The 17,272-nt window shown below is 40.0% G+C and overlaps 1 protein-coding gene across 3 annotated transcripts in view; it reads right to left on the reverse strand.

Moving 5' to 3' along the window:
* The window catches only part of ASZ1 (ankyrin repeat, SAM and basic leucine zipper domain containing 1), a 37,537-nt gene extending 21,256 nt beyond the window's left edge, over positions 1–16,281 (reverse strand). The window contains exons 1-4 of one of the 3 annotated variants that reach the window (XM_064656051.1): positions 16,118–16,281; positions 14,763–14,859; positions 9,624–9,746; positions 6,537–6,648 (exon numbers count right to left, since the gene is read on the reverse strand). In XM_064656051.1, coding sequence (XP_064512121.1) covers positions 6,537–6,648; positions 9,624–9,746; positions 14,763–14,859; positions 16,118–16,228 — 443 coding nt within the window. In that variant the 5' untranslated portion in view covers positions 16,229–16,281. The remainder of the gene's footprint in view (positions 1–6,536; positions 6,649–9,623; positions 9,747–14,762; positions 14,860–16,117) is intronic. The other 2 variants (XM_064656050.1, XM_064656049.1) reach the window with 2 other exon arrangements.
* Between the last annotated feature and the right edge of the window lie 991 nt (positions 16,282–17,272).

Below are 17,272 nucleotides of genomic sequence, written 5' to 3' on the forward strand. Positions count from 1 at the left end.
AAAATACTGAACAAAAAGTCCTGAGGCTACAGAGTAGTCTTTTCTCCAAAGAATATTATATGGTTACAGCTACACAGTACTGCAGATGTGATATCTGAAATCAAGGCAACAACTCAATGACATTAAAGCCATCAAAAAAGTTTCACCATTTCCAAGTAAAACCCAGTAAACATGACATTTAAAAGGTCCACAACATGAATACACAATTAGTACTGCAAGTATTCCATTTTAATGCTCAAGTTTTAACTTCAAAGGCTACAAGCTGTTTCAGAATAGAAACACTCACAGTGCTGTGCAAATTCACAACTCTACATAGAGGGGGTGCTGCGAGCCACCCCCTGAAATCAGAGTCCATTTACACGTATGGCCACAGGAGGGAGATGAGAGCATTAGAGAAAACAAACCCTGTTTTCCAAATCCTGCGAAGAACCCCCCCTCAAGCAAACAGCAAGCTTTAACATGGCAAATTCACTGTTTCCTGCTTAAGTTGAAGAGAAATTAAATGTATGGGTACATCTCAGTTAGCGCAATCTAAAAACGTTCATAGAGTGTAGTGATAACCATCCACACAGAAGATCTGAAGAATCCTTTCATCATTTTGAGGAACCACCATGTTTCACCAGTCTGGCTTGCAGATGACCTTCTTGTCCAAACACCTGTTAAGTATGGCACAATTTGCCACGTGACATTCGCCCATATTGAACATGACAATCAAGTCAGAGTAAATAAATAAATAAATAAATAAAAGCTTACAAAGCATACGCGCAGTTGATTAATTAAGGATGATGCCTGTTCTAACTACGCTTCCAGCTTTTCAGCACCTAAATAAAAAGAAAAGTCTCATGCAAATGGAGATTTTTGTTTGTTTATTTTTATCTTTAGAATAACAGAATATTCTGAGTTGGAAGAGATCCACAAGGATCATAGAATCCAACTCCTGTCCCTGACATGACAACCCCAAGAGTCACACCATGTGGCTGAGAGCACTGTCCATGTGCTTCTTAAACTCTCAGGCTTAGTGCTGTGACCACTTCCCTGGGGATCCTGTTCCAGTGCCCAACCGCTCTCTGGGTGAAGAATCTTTTCCTGATATACAACTTAAACGTCCTCTGACACAGCTTCATGGCATTCTCTAACTCTCCCTGCTTTTATGTTAAGGTTGGAGAAAGACAAAACCAGAAGCTTTTGCAGTTTCTAGGGCCATCCAAAACTTTGCAAGTGACATGTACACAAAGATACAACCAGAAGTTCTTACAGGTTCACTTCACCCTGTCAAAAAAATTAGGCAAATCTTTATCACAAGAGAGCAAGCTGCGTGAACTGGCCTACCACCCTGGAGCTTCCTACCCTAGATAACTAGGACCCATAATAAAAATGGTGATAAAGTGACAGCAAGATATCTCACTGAAAAATGTCCTGAGTACCTGCTACTAAACTGAATCTGTGGTGCAGAATTCACTGCACTTGACAAATAAACATGCTTATGCTTGGGATCTTGCTCTCAACCAATACAACGTTCATCTTCCTGGAAAACTTCATAAGAGGGAGGAGAAGAGATATCTCCCATTTACACACAGGTTTCCGTTTATTGGGGAGACATCTATAGAAAATTCAGTATTTCCAGTTGGTGACCTTGAAAAGTTGCAAGTCTCATAACTGGATATGTGTTTATTAACTAGATCAGTGTATCAATAACATTAGAAAAAATACAGCAGGCAGAAAACAATTCAACCCTGACTTTAGTCTCAGTCTTTTCTTATGGAGATCCCAAAGCAAGGAAATGATGCCGCAGGACTACTGAGCTGCAAACTGAACAGTGCTTCAGATAACCAGAAAGCGTCCTCAGAACCTTTTGGAGTTTCACCACTCCAGTGCTGCATACTAAGCCTCAAACTGAGAAACAGTGGCAACAGTGTGTCCACAGCAACAGAAGAAAATCTATTTGCCCATTTTCTGGCTAACTAGGATTTAAGTGAGGAAGTGGGGAACTGTATACAACAAGTAGTATTGGAAGAAAATACTTCAGTGTATTGTGGGCTACGAGATACTTTTTCCAGGCACTGTCTGCTGGAGCAAGGTAGGAGAGTCCCCTACCTTCCTGAAGTAGACCTTTTTAGAAGAAGGGAACATACAGCTCTAGAAAAAAGATTGGGCTGGAAAAAGTGACAGCTTAGTTTCAGATTCCCTAGTTTTAGGCTTCATTTCAATTTGCCAGCTCTTGTACTTTTCTGCTTCTGAACTCTGTTTACATGATTGTTTCAAAATTAAAAAAGGCATTTGTGTAAGTTCTACAGCACACAGAGGTGGGAAGGTAGAGAGCTACAAAGTTATCTTTATATGACTAGAAAAATATAAAGGATGTGATTATAAAAGGGATTAGCATAAAAATTAACAATGGGGATGGCAGAACTCTATGCTGTGACATTCCCAGTTATCCTTCCTGTCCTCCTACATCCTTACTCCAGTCACATTTTTACAGGCAAGCTGGTTTAGCTAAAAACACATTCACTTAAATATAAAAACACATACACTTAAACATAAAACAGAAAAACATGAGTTACCTGCAAAATAAAAACTTCTCAGACTGTTTTCAACTCCACTTTCAAAATGTGGGTAAATTCTGTAGTCAAGAAATTCAGCACATACATGTGAAATCTACTACACCTTTCTAAGGAAAGCACAATTCTCTATCACGTAAAAAACCCAAACCAATCCTATGCAAATAGCACATCATCAGGGTAAGGTAGCAGCAATGATAGGAAGTTTAACATACTTGGGATAGAAAGCTAATGGATTTCAGGACAGATTTTATTTCTATTTACTCTAAAGCTGCTCAGGTGAGTACCTTTACCTTCAAGACACCACAGTACACTGTCAGAATGCCTCTGTGAAAAATAGTTTTTCATTTCCCTACTGTCCCTGAGTGTTTTATACCTCTGCTCAGAAACTGTGATCCACAGTTTTAAGCCTGGCCATACAGTCATTACTAGTTGGGAAAAATACAATCACTTATTTTGGTGTCTAGGCTCCTCTGATGAACAAGACGCAATACTTACGTTCCAAAGTTACGTACTCTGCCAAACTCAGAACTCACACATTTACCACACTTTTGACTTCTCCCTAACTCGGAAGGAAGGAAGAGATGCATGGACCTAGCCCAGATGAACACAGTACTTTGGTAAATGTAATTTTCCATCTCATTTCTTATATTTAGACCCTCTGTCCTGATGTTTGACCAACAAAATAAAAGTCTTTCTATCCTGAGTTCACAATGCTAGAATAAAAAACTCTCTCAAAGGCATGGACTGTAGAGTGTAACATCACAAGGTACTTTCTGCTCTGAGTTGGATCAAAGATTTTGACTCAATAGCATGAAATTCTCTCATTTTCTTGCCCCAGACATAGAATGCACCATAGTGCATTAACTTTTCCCAGGTTATTTACTTTTATTGAAATGTACTGTTTGTCTATCACACAATGATAGTGTCAACATCTTTGAAATTATGTGGCAGTGCAAATTTACTGTCTTATCAGTAGCAATATATATCTTGCTGAAATTGAGGTGTTACACAATTGCTTTGTTCTGACTATGCAACCTGAGGACCTATCTTGTGAACTGAGCAATACTGCAATGAAAATTTCCCCCTCCATTACTATCTTCTCAAGAGGGCAAAACAGACCAAAATTTTAAGAACCAAACCATTTTTCATACTCCCTAGAACTGTTCTGAGTGGAAGCACAAGTGAACATATACAGGCAACTTAATACTAGACCTAAGAAGTAATTATACTTTTCATGTATATGCATTCATGTACATGACAGCACACTTCAAGCTCAACTTTTAATCTGCACAATTACAAGAGACAAAAGGTTTAGTTCTTCTAATACTCACCCTAAAAAAAAAAAAAAAGGAAAAAAATAATCACAAGACTTTCTGAAGACTTTCCTCTAAATGTACACAAAATTTGTAACCATTTTAGAGCAGAAACACTGAAGACAGGCTTGTTCATTGTCTAGGACTCAATTGTGCCAGAAACATTAAAAGTGAGGGGAAAAAATGGCTCACAAACAAAATCAAGCCTTCACATATCCCATGCAGAACAAGAGACAAAGACTTTATGTCAAAACAAAGGAGGTTTTAGTCATTTAACTACTTGTAGCTTCTTCTAACAAACAACTATTAGCACGAAACATCAACTCAAAGCACTTTCCTTACAGGCAAAGCCATTACAATTCCTTAACTCTGCTTTATGTAAACAAAAACTTGGAGGATGCTGTCACTAAAATCCGTATTTACTAAACAACCTATGACACGTTATCCTAGCAGCAGTAATTTACTTATCAGTTGGTCATGCATTTTCATTTTGCCTAAATCGAATTTCTAACTTAACATTAATAAAACCAGAGTAACTTTAAGAAAAAACATAGGTTTTAAAAAAAAAGACTGTTTAAAGATTTGCAGTTTGTTTCTCATTAGGCCTTCCCTGCTCCACACAGACTTAGGAAATTAGACCAAAAAAAAAAGGAAGTTTCTGTGTATCACCTCCAGATGACATAAAATAGAAGAGCCTTCTGGTTGCCCTGACAGTGCAACAATGAAAGGATGAACATTGAACTCTGCCTTACATGAAATTTAAGTATTCTGCTTTGCATTGACACACATTCCAGCTGATGGTGGATAAAAGAAAAGTTTCCTAAATCATTCTGGTTCTTAAGTACTGAGAAACCCAAATAGTGTGAACCTTAGTTCTTAACACCTGTGGTAGCCTGATCACACAGGGAGCACTCTCTTAATATTAAATCTCAATTCACTGACAGTTGGCTCCTACAGAACATCCTGCTTGCTTCTAATGAGATGGGTGAAATGGTACTGCAGTGCCACAGAGAGGGGCTGTTTGATCCCTTATCTGCACATAACCCAGTTTATTGTGTTTCATACCCCTTTCAGAAATGGAGGAAGAAGCCCCTGAGAAGCAGCAGCTGCTGCCTGAGCAGACCTAATGACAGAGTGGTATGCACGGATGTCAAACACTGGAAAGGCAAAAAGGCAGCACAAGGAATTCAGATGTCGAGGTCTGGACTTTTCAAGCTTCTACTTTTGTTTGGCACAAATATGACATTTCTAATTGTCACTTAATTTATCTTTTCATTTGAGAAAGGCTACTATTGCAAAAGTGAAAAAACCACAACTAAATACTATCTGATGGATGCATGAATAACTCACATTAGCACAAGGTCTTGGAAAACAAAGAGAGAGTAAATAAATATTTGTATATAAAGATCAACAATGTAAAATATACTCTAAGTTTACAAATAAAGTTTTGACCTTAAAATTCCTATGTCTTGTATCAGCATCCAAACTTTTTTCCCAGCAAAGTTTAGCCAAAGGCCTTAGCAAATGTAAACCTACAGCTTTGCACTTTGGCTTACATTTTCAACACCCAAGACAAAGTTAATAATGCAAAGACTTCCCTCATTTTTTAAAACAGGATGTTTAATCCAACACCCAGCTATCTGACAACAACAATATGTAATTAATTCAGACACTGTAGCTTTCTCTTCTCTCAATTTTTAGCCTCTCTGATAAGAATAAAAGAATGGCATTTAAACTTGGCACCAGACATCAGTGGCACATCAGCACAACTATGTTTCCTCCTAGTCTATCAGTGCTATGCTCACAGTGAGGTCCAGGGCCCTGTGTAATTGAATGCTACTAATGAAAACCAATGGGCCTTCAATTCTATTCTTTTTAGAGAGCTACTCAGTCTGTATATCCCAGGTAATGTGATAAAAGGGTTGTGGTATAAAAAAATTTCAGTCGAAAAACCAGTAAACCCAAACAGTATTTTCTTTTTTTCAACAGAGGCAGCAGAGTTTATCCTGGGTCAGCCCAGAATTTATTTATTTTTGATGTAAAATGAACCATTGCATCAGACTGCGCACTACAGACATCTCACAATGCACTGCTTCAAACTGCTAAGACACAAAGTTGTAATTGAAGAAAGAAGCTATTACTTGTTTTTACAAGTTTAAATCTCCTTTTAATATGGATTATTCCAGATTGCAGTGGAATAAATGTATCTTATTTACAGAGTTTTCTTTTCCACAGGAGGCAGTCTGTTAAAGGAATATAGCTAGATATCCACAAAAAGTTCAAAAGAGGACATGAATTTAAATAAAGAATTAACTGATTTAACTTACATCCCTTTGAAGAAGAGGCAATATGATTTGGGAAAGGCAGAGACATATTTCTTGCCTTTACACTTCAGTCAACTGAAGATTTAATTTAAATCTTGTTCAGCTAAAGACCTTACTTACAATTTGATAAAACTGATCATAGTCTTTATTCAGATTAATGACTGTACTAGAAGATATAAGTATCCGGGCACTAATCTTTCCTTATACAGAAAGCAGTGAAATTACAAAAAGTATGTACACCTCATCTTAACCAACAACAAAAGCTATGTCTGTAAACACCTCTCTGTATAGTAATATTATATTTTATGCTGTATTCATAGACATGGGGTTTTTGGTACCTGCAAGTAAGGTTAGGGTCAGCATTCCTTGACAGAAGCAGTTCTACAGTCTTCAAGATGTTCTCCTCTGAAGCTTGTGCAGTACATGCTGCCATCAGCACAGTGTATTTATCTGTTTGGAAATTTACAGTTAGAAAATTACACGTGTAAATATAAATACCATGCTAATCCAGAAGTTCCTTTAAAAGACTTTATATTCGCTAGAGTTGTTAATCAGGTTCTGATATTCTAAGATATTTAGAAAAGGCTAAGAAACTTGTGTTCCTGTCTGTAAAAGTCACTAGAATTATCAGATAAAACAAAGGCACCTGAGATATTCAGAAAGACGAGACTGAATCACAATAGTAAAACATCTATTCCTACCGAAATTTAGAACACTTTGCAAATACCCCACAACTATAGTAGGAGCTTAACTGTGGATTCTTGTTTTTCAAAACACGTTCCACACCAGTCAATTCACTCCCCGTTCCTCCCCTCCAGTTTAAGGAACAGCTTACAGGAAGTTAACTGCAATGGATAAAAAAAGGTGCATGAAAATGTATTATAAACACAAGCAACATCAGTTCTGGGGAGAACTGAGGGCCGTACAGCTGAAGGAACAAAGCTTTATGACAGGTCTTAGGGAGAAGGAATTAAATTTATTAGGTTACTATGGTACAGTAGTGGCAGAAGAACTATTAAAAGTATTGTTTTAGACGTAGATTTTAAAAAACATCTACACAGTCCATAACAATACCAGCTATTTGCTACTCCAGCTTTGAAGCCAGCTAGGTGTTACATGTCACCTTTGCTCACAGATCAAAATTGTACACCATTGCTATCTGCCCACAGAACACAGGAGATCTCCTTTCCCGTGGTTCACCTAGAGAGATGTGGGAAGTGTAACACCTTGAGGACCCTAGCAAGTTAGTTGGCCCTGGTGTTATTTAGAAGACTGCCATCTGAATAACTGCCCATTTTGCTTACTGCACAAACTTGTTCACAAGTTCAAACATGCCTTCAACAATTTGTTTTAACAAGTATATTAGCTGTACCTACTTCAGACCACATCATCAAGTGTTACAACATATTTTCTAATTTTCTTGTAGAAATTTTAAGGCTGTGTATAATTAACATCTTTATTCTTCAACTGAGGTCAGACTTCATTGTATTTAAACGTGAAAAGTTTGTTATGTACTCTACCCCCTCCGCTCTATTTCTCACCACTTCTTGTCCCTCACCTCCCCAACTTAGATCTGCATTTATATTCATTTGGTTCTTTAATATACCATCTTTTAATTTTCAATTACCTCACATAGAAATTATTACTTGATGCAGTGAAAAATTTTTACTCAAAATGTTTAACCTGGTTATCAACCAGAACCTGAAAGGTAAGATGTCAGGACTTCAAACAAAAGTAGTGATAAACACCATTAATCTGGGAATGACATATAGATGGAACCTGTAGTTATACTTGTTTTCAGTATTTCAGGTAGTGAAAGAGAGTGGGAAACTACTTTCTGTTCACATACCTAAAGCTCATACATGTGAGCAAGAGAAAGGGAAATAACACCTTAGAACTCTTAGGCTTCTCTTTTGCAGACAAAAACTGCTAAAAGACTGCAAAAAATATAAGTTTATGTTCATCCTAGCTGAAAAACCCAGAAAATTCAGTGAAATTATTCCTCAAGGATGCAACATCTTGAACCCATCACATAGTAAATGACATATTAGTTCCTTGTTCTTCACAACTACCAAAAAGAGTAAAATTAAGTAACCACTTACAAAGAATGACTGAAGAGCAACTAAAGGTGATTAACAGTATAGCTGTTATTAGGAGTATAAGCATTAAAGGATAATTATTATAGAATCACTTATGTGATTGCCTGCTGATGTAAAAAATAGCAGCAAGACCGGTGAGATTTAGTACCATTTTAGGATGGCACAGCTTAACTGAACACGTGTTCTGCCCCAGATCAATGACTAACAAGACTGCTCCTGGCTAGATAGTACTCTGGTGTCCATATGCCCTAGTTACTGTTTCCCTACACAGTCTAACAGGGAAACAAGCCAAGAAACCTGATCCTAGCAAGGCGCCACTTTGAGCAAATACAGTCACACACTGAAAAAATGCCAAGCATTCGGTTACCTGGAAACTCTAAACTACTGCCCATAGCAGTTTTTGCCCCATTTATAGCTCTCTACGGCCATAAACAAGGAACAGGTGAGCTGTAGGTAGCCACAGCTGTAGGCAGCCACATGGAAGTTCCCTGAAGCTGGCTACAAGGACAGTAATTAGAAGAAGGCATGATTGCTTTTGGTGCAGGTAGTCTACTCTAACTGCTAAGAAGTTACAGAAAATTTTCAGAGCCAGATTTGTACCATCTGCATTTCAGTCTACTATTACTACAAATATTGGCAAGTTACTGGAAAATATGATCACTGCTTCTACATACTTGGCAGTATTGTGGGATAAATATTCCAACACAATGGAAGAGAAGGAAAATAACCATAGTTTAAGTCAGAAAAAGTTATTATTAAGCCATAAAAATTGACAGAGGAACTGATATTACTTAGAAGCCACACTGATTTCTTGCAGAAAAATGTGATCTAGTAAAACAATAAAGAACAGTTTTCACTTAATAATAAAACTGCGCTTTAGTTTTAGAGAAGTCCACATTAGTTTCCCATGAACTGGAAAGCTATTCCTGTTGTTTGGGATGCTATCTGGTTTCTGCATGTATATATTTTGTAACAGGATTAAACAAAGGAAGTTTTACCTGTACAACTTTATACTAGAACTTCTGAACAAGTATTTCCAAACACTTTTTAAAAAAGCACTTGAATTTGGGAGGTGGGGGAGAAAACAGGATGGAGAAAGAAAGAACAAGAAAACCCATCAACGAATTCCAGATCAGTTCCAAGAGCACAATTTTTATTTTAAAACTACTACTTTTACTTCAAAACTGTGAAAGGTAGGCTAGGTCCCAATTCCACTGTGAACTTTGATTTTTTTTTTTTCCCCTATATATGTGAACAAGAGAATAAGGATAGGGACAATGTCTGGTGCTGAGCATTACTGGTCAGTATTTTTCATTCACATCTTACCTATTTCAAAACATGCGTTGGCACCTCTGTCCAGAAGAAGACGCACTACTGCGAAGTTGGCCACACTGGCAGCACACATCAGGGGAGTCCATCCAAACTGAAAGCTAGTTTCTATGCTGATGCCTGTCCAAAGTTGAGATACTAAAATCATAAAACTGCATCACAATAAACACGCTTTTTATAAACTTTAATCTCAATATGTATCATTACAAAGGTTACACCCTGTTTGCATTTCATTCTAGAAAGAGAAATCTCTTACAGCATTTTCTTTAATACATCTTTATTTAGAACCAGAAAACAACTTTTAAAACTGACATCAGTGAAGTTCAGTTCTCAACCCAAGGAGTTAACTATCACAGAAAGATTACATTAAAAAATCCCAAACATCTACCTGCAAAAATAATTTCGCATAAGTGGACAGAATCACTGCTTTCTCTACTTCTGTGCAATAGCTTTCTTCAATCAAAATGAAAAATTTTGACTCTTGTGAAGCCAAGAGGACTGCTGTGGAAGCAAATTGCTTGTCAGGCAATTAAGATCATATCATCCAGGGTTTCCTGCTTCACAGCTCCTTTTATTCTCTGTCCTGCAAGGCAGTTAACTGGCAGACTTGCATTCAGCACTAACAAAATATTATCTCAATAAAAAGAAGAAATAGGAGACTATGCAAGATTCAATGACAATCACCAGAATTGTTTGTTACTCTTTGTAATAGCCAGAATGGCTAAAATGGCTAGAAGTGTTCCTGCCAGTCAGCCCAGCCCTTCCAAATTCACAAAGAACCAAGTACCAGACTGACACCTTTCAAATAAAAAATTCTATGCATTTTTGCAATAATAGGAATCATCTTCCCTTCAACCCTTCAACAAATATTACTTCCTCTAGAACAGTTTCCATCGTCTGGTTCCATACTAGTCCAATGGTGACTATAGGTAATAAGAAATACTTCTTTAGAAGAGAGAATTCTGAAAAAAAAACCCCAAAACTGTCCTAAGAAATTTATGATAGTTTAGCTACATGCCTTCTTTTTCATGCAAAATGTGTATTTACTTTCCCTGCCTTGGTACAATGCCAAAGATGTGCTCAGTGTAGCAATATAAAGTCATTAAAGCTGAGAGACTAACAGGTCACTGCTTTTGGATTGATTCTTTAACTGTTTAAGATCACTGGAATTGTAGAAGCAATCAGTAAAGAGGTAGCAATCAATAAAAGCCACGTGTTGAACCATTCTAACACCTGCAAGCCACAGAATTTACAATCAAATCTACTTGGTAATGTATACATAGCAGCTGCAGTCCTTAGTGCCACAGCACACCAGTTTCTGTGCAAGATACAAAACATTCCGTTGAAACCCACACACAAGTTCTATAAGGGGAGCCAGCAAGTGTCCCTTAGCAGTCATATCTGAACTTCCTTGTAGACAAGTCACTTCAAGAATTTAGCAACTCTGATACAACAGCCCACTTAAATAACACTAGTAAGAAATACCAAAAAGGTGTCACCCAGTCAACCTTAAGAAATCTCTTTTCCTCGTAAGAAAAGCAGTCAGCAGTCTATGTAACATCTAGAGCTTTTTATTTTACTTTTATTTTAATATGTATCTTTTTTTATTTTAATACATATCTGAACAATAGCAAGAAAGGATCTATTTGGCAGGCATAGAGAGACCTATCACAATTCTTGAGAAGGTATTTTCTTCAATGCTTTCTTTATTCATATAGCAGACAGTATCTGCCATGACGCTGGTGCTCCTTTTAAGTTCTAGAATTAGAATGGTCTATTTGGCAACGGTATGTTGTTTGTCCTGCACGGTCTCCTGCCATCTTTGTAGTGACTGACTTGAAGTATCACTCAGTGTGAAAGTCATAATGCAAAACAGCTGGAATTCCCAGAGGAAGACAAAGAATGGACAACAGAAACAGTAAGTCATGTTGCTTCTTGGCTGCATAGAAGTTGATGACTGAACCAGAAATGTCTCACCATGGTGACTACTCAGACATGTTATTACTCTCATTACACGAGCTGCTGTTGAAGTAAGCAGCATTAGTTCAGCATTTAAAATGGCCCTTAAGAAAACCTATAAGGCAACAGTGAAGCCCAGAAAAAACACTTTTTAGCAAAAAAATCAGGCCAGATTCAACAGCCAGAGAGAAACAAGCCTGTTACAGCTCCACAACCCAATGTTCAACCCATACTGATGCTGAGCATGTATTCCCAGCCAGCACACATCACTGGCCACAGTGATCAACACAGGCAGCCAGAGTACCCTTGTGAAGAGAGTGCCAACAGTCTCATTCTGCCATCTACCTCCTCCAGCTGCTGGCATCACAGACACATAGGCCTCTGACCTCTGGTCCAACTCCTGTGACTGGCACATCTTTCACTCGCTCCTGTCTCTACAGGCACTTGGCCCACAGGCACAAGGGTCCTATGAGAGCCTTGGGAGTCCCTTCCTCTGAGTCTGTAATTTGTGTTCCTGCCTGCCAGTAGGCTTCTCTGAAACTGTAAAGATGGGCCTGTGATGGGCTATTAGCTTCCACGATGGGCCTGGGAGGAGCCGGGCCAGGCTATTATTTGGGCTCCCCCACCTGCCATTACCTCTTTGTGCTCCTTTGTAGGTATAAGCAGAGAAGATTTTCAGTCACATGACATCACAAATTATAAGTAGGAGAGAAACCAGACACAACATGCTTTCTTACAATCTGAGTTGCAGATAAATATCTTCCTCTTTAACCAGCAATGGGTAGAAATACGTTCTGGCCTCAGACAAGCTCTACAACAGCAGAAGCTCTGTGAAGCGTATGAATAATGGAGAAGCAAAAGAACAGCAAAGGGAGAACTGCATTCTTTTTGTGACTACTACAGTTTCTCCGGTATCCCTTTCAGATACTTTGTTGACTATGGCTAATAATTATGGTAGAAAGGCTGTTTTTATACAGAAAAATGCAACCTCAAATTCAAAAAGATTAGCAAGCCCAAAGAACTACGATCTGACTTGCCTACCTGACTCAGGGCTCAAAGTCCTAAACTGGCTGAAGAATTATTCTCACACACCCTGTCCCCTCCCACTCCCATAGTTTACTAGTACTTTTAATTCTCTGAACTGGCCCACAAAAGATGAAATGCACTCCAGCACTCATGCTAAGATATAAGTGGAACAAACTGCTGAATTAAAACAGGAAAGAGAATTTGACTGTACTTATATTTTTAATTGGCCTAAACTATCATGAGATCATAACTTTGAATTCCATTTTAGGAAATCAAACACATGAACTATACGGAGTTAAGTATTTTAATCCCAAAGCAGGACCAAAATGCTCAAGTCATCTCTGAACCCGCTACTTGCTTGCACTACTTTTTGCGACACCACACTGCAGAAACTTGTTCTTAACAAGCTGCTGTTTTACAGTAGTGAGGAAAGAAAACATTGTGCTTGTCTGTCTCCTAAAGGAGCTCTGTAAACCTGCCTCAGCACCAAAGACCTTAAAGCAACATTTAAGCAAGCCAGAAGACGATATGTTCTCCCTTTACCTGAAAGAATGGCCCCAATGGTTGCTAGGAAATCCACTTCCAACACAAACCCTCGGTTTGGTGGAGTGCTGGTAGTGAGTCTCCTACAAGCTCTACTGAACAGACACTAAAGGCAACTCTGGAGGCAAAGATTTAATCAGACTGAGCACCAATCCTCTGAAGGACAATGTCACCTTTCTTTAGAAAGGCCTCCCTGATAGAGAAGTATTGTGTTCTACTGCTTTTCAGGACAGTACTGGATGGCTCAAAATTTACTGTTGATCCCATTTTATATATTCTTTTGTGATACTGCCCTGTTCATTTCAGGAGACAGGAAAGTATACTACATGAATCTTTGGCCTGACCTTAGGTTCTTACAGATACCTATCTTCTAGCAGCACACAACTGTTCACTGTATATCAGGCATCAACACAGAAAGTGAACTATTGATGTTTGACTGCAATACAAGCAATTGAAAATGGAGGGTTGTAACAAAACAACTAAGAAGCCTGATGCATAGACATCATCAAAAACTCTACCCATAAATAAGAACATATTTTCTCAAAGCAAGGTAGATGTATTTCACACTCACACTGCACCTATTCTGTTTCAGTCTGTGCAACAGTTTTACTTCATTTAAAAAGAATACCATTTTCCCATCGTAGTGAGAAACAGTAGTCTCCTAAAAGGACAAGTAATGTCATCGTTTTAAAACTCAGAAAAAAACCCCATTGCTAACTAAGAAACTTCTCTCTTTCAGCCATAAGACAGATTTTCCTCAGAGAACAAGCTCTTGGGTACTATATTCTCCTTGCTTGCTGAAGCAGAACTTGCTGACAATTATCACTAGGCAGGTCAACTCAGCTATGCAGTTTCTGCCCTGGATGCTTCAATAAATGATCCAGTCCACCTAACACTGATTAACAAACACATTACAGACAAATACAGAGTAACTGAACAGGAAGAAAGGCTTTTGGTATTAAAACAAACTACTTTTTGGTGACAAATGCCACATAAAGCCTGTTAGACCTTTCAGAATCGCAAAATCTTTGTCCAGTTGATGTTGCCAGGACAGCAGTATCACAGAGGGCACATACCAGAAACTTAACTGTGCTGTGAAGGAGGCAAAAAAACCCCAACCAAACAACCAACAAACAAAAAACAAAAGGAATTTCCAAACTGGGGAAGCATTAAGAAAAAAAAAAAAAAGCCAGTCTCCCCTTCTTACCCTGCCCCATACAACCTTCAACACCAGAGTAAGACCACCCACTGAATTCTCCCCCTCAATTTAAACCACATCAAATTCAGTGTTTGTAATTGATATCTGCAGGCTAAAGATGCATCTGAAAAGAAAGAAACATCTTATTTCATAGTTCACACATTATAGTTTTCTCAGTTTTCAGGGCTTCTGACTGATGAAAGAAACATAAATTAGGAGGAATGTGCTGGAATATGGAATGCTGAGTCACTGAAAAAGTAATTGAATCTTTAAAATAAGAGTTTATACCCTGTATTGGAAACATTCACATATTCCTACATGCACTCAATATGTCATTTTGAAAGGAGAAACTTTAGAATTCTTGTCATGATCAATTAAAAATATTTAACTTTGTAACTGCCTTTCCTCACCTGAGTTTAAGAGTTCTTCAATTAAAGACACATCACCACAAAACAGAGCCTTCTTTAAAGCCTCATTCTTATCTGCCTGCAACATTTGATCCAACTGCTAGATAAACAAGGAAAAGTTAAGTCAAAACATGACAGTTTCAAGGCAAAAACAATATAGCTTCATTTCAGTATAAAAACACTAATGATCTCTGAAAGTGCAGAGTGCAGGAGCGGAGAAAGAGCAAGAAGATAACTTTCCTTCTTCCATCCCTGTAGATCTGTTTGGAGTGTACTGCAAAGTGAAGTGTAACATTAAAAAAATATAACTATCAGACATGAAAGTTTGAGATCGGGTCAAGGGAGCTCAGTGACTATCTGTCTGGCCTAAAACAGCACAAGTCCACTGCTGTGAAGGGCTACCCTTCCTCCTAATCCTGTGGTGGCATTTGTGTTGCTGCATCATTAATGATTTGGCTGAAAAATGCTCTCACCAAAAGATTAGTTTATACATCAGATGGTTGCCCAATTCAAATTCTTTTCAAAGGGATCACAGACTTTTCTCTATCAAAGCTGCAGATGCAGCTGAAGATTGATGCTGGCACTATTTAGATTTGTACAAAACACTTATATACACTAATGATTGGATTATTCACTAGTTTCTTTATGGACATAAGTGAGTATGAGACAAAGTTGTTTTGTCATAAATTTTTAACTCATAACATTATAACTCAGAGTTATACAATTTTCACAGCACACTGTAGCCCATCATTCCATAAACTTTTGTAAAGATTTTACCAAGTGTCTAGAAAACCAAAGGTGACAAACAACCAATAAAATAATTTAGCCCTGTTTTCACTCTGCTCAGCCAACAATTTTCAAATAATGGACATCTCTGGATAGGAAGCTCTATTTAAAGATCAAGATCCCTAAACCCCTGCTACAATCTTCAGCCTGAGTACTGCAAGAATTCAGTTACTTCCATTTTCCAATTCCCGCCACGAGACAAGCCAACACCTAAAGCCACTCACAGAATCTCCCTCCACCTCACACCTGTTAGATGCAATAAAAGTCACTTTTAAATTTACCCTCATGCTGAAACAAGGACTCAGGTGTGCTACTAAACGGGAGACAAGTCTTTTAAGTAAACATTAAGTTCTTATGTAATAAAACAAGCCCTTGAAATTCAGGTTTCATTTACTGGATTGAGGGTACACCACCCTACTGGGAAATGGCTTCCCTGGTGGGAAGCACCAGCCGCACGCTCCTCTGGGACCCACCGCGCTCGGCTCCCTCACCGCCAAGCCGAGGCCGCCCCCCACCCCGAGGCCGCCCGGCCGCGGCTGGCGGGCGCCAGGCGCAGGGAGACTCGGCCCCACCTGCGGCTCGTGCCGCATGATGCCAATGTCCCAGCCGCCATCGTCGCTGTCGCTATCGCTGTCCTCGTCGCCGCCCGCCACGACGCGGGACCCGCAGAACAGCGCGGCCATAGCGGCGCGGCCCAACCTCGCCTCGGCGCCGCCGGGTCACGCGCTCGCGCCGGCCGCTTTCCCGCGCACCCGCGCCCCGCCCCGCCGGGCCCCGCCCCTTCGAGCGGCGCGCGAGAGCCGCCGCCTAATGCGGCTGTGCTGGGGCGGCCGCGCCTGGGCGGAGGGGGGGGCCTGGTCCGTGCTGGGATTACCGTGCCCGGGCCGGGCGGCTGTGCCGGGACAGGGGAGGGGGGCCTGGTCCGTGCGGGGATTGCTGTGCCCGGGCCGGTCGGCTGTGCCGGGACAGGGGAGGGGGGGCCTGGTCCGTGCTGGGATTGCCGTCCCTGGGCCGAGTGGCTGTGCTGGAAGAGGGGAAGGGGTGCCTGGTCCGTTCGTGCTGGGATTGCCGTCCCTGGGCCGGGCGGCTGTGCCGGGACAAGGGAAGGGGGTAGCTGGTCCGTCCTGGGGATTCCGTCACGGCGCCAGGTAAAAGAAACCAGTACCAGTGACGGCTGTGACACGGCGCACTGGTGTGCGGCTGCTTTGTGAGTGTCGGGTGAGGCACCGGAGCAATGTGTGAAGTTACATCGCTAGATCTATGGCTGGCGTATGTGTGTGAATCCAGGGTAAAAGATACGGCTTCCTCTCTTTAATTGCTGACGTCATTAGTACGCTTCTCCAACGCCACGTCACCCGGCAGCAGCCAGTGACGTCACTTGTGTGTATACACGCGGTGCCACATAGCCCGAGCCTGTGGTGAGGACACGTATGTGAGAAAGTTGAACAGCAGCCGTGCATAATGACCCAAACTTTCACCCTCCCGCCTGGATACATGGGGCATTACTTTCAATTTCAAAACTGTGGTTAAAGTTCTTTCTAATGACAGATAGTAATGTCTCTCATCCATCACAAAGTTCATGTAAAAGTCTTTAAAGAACAAATGAGGAACAATATTCTGTGTTTCAACACTGCTCTTTGAGCTCATCTCAGACCTTGCCCTGGGCTGAACTGAGTTTGGTCACCCACTGACAAAAGAGAACAGAAGAGTACGGAATGATGAGTGTA

This window comes from Pseudopipra pipra, chromosome 5 (genome assembly GCF_036250125.1).
Source record: "Pseudopipra pipra isolate bDixPip1 chromosome 5, bDixPip1.hap1, whole genome shotgun sequence".
Lineage (NCBI taxonomy): Eukaryota > Metazoa > Chordata > Aves > Passeriformes > Pipridae > Pseudopipra > Pseudopipra pipra.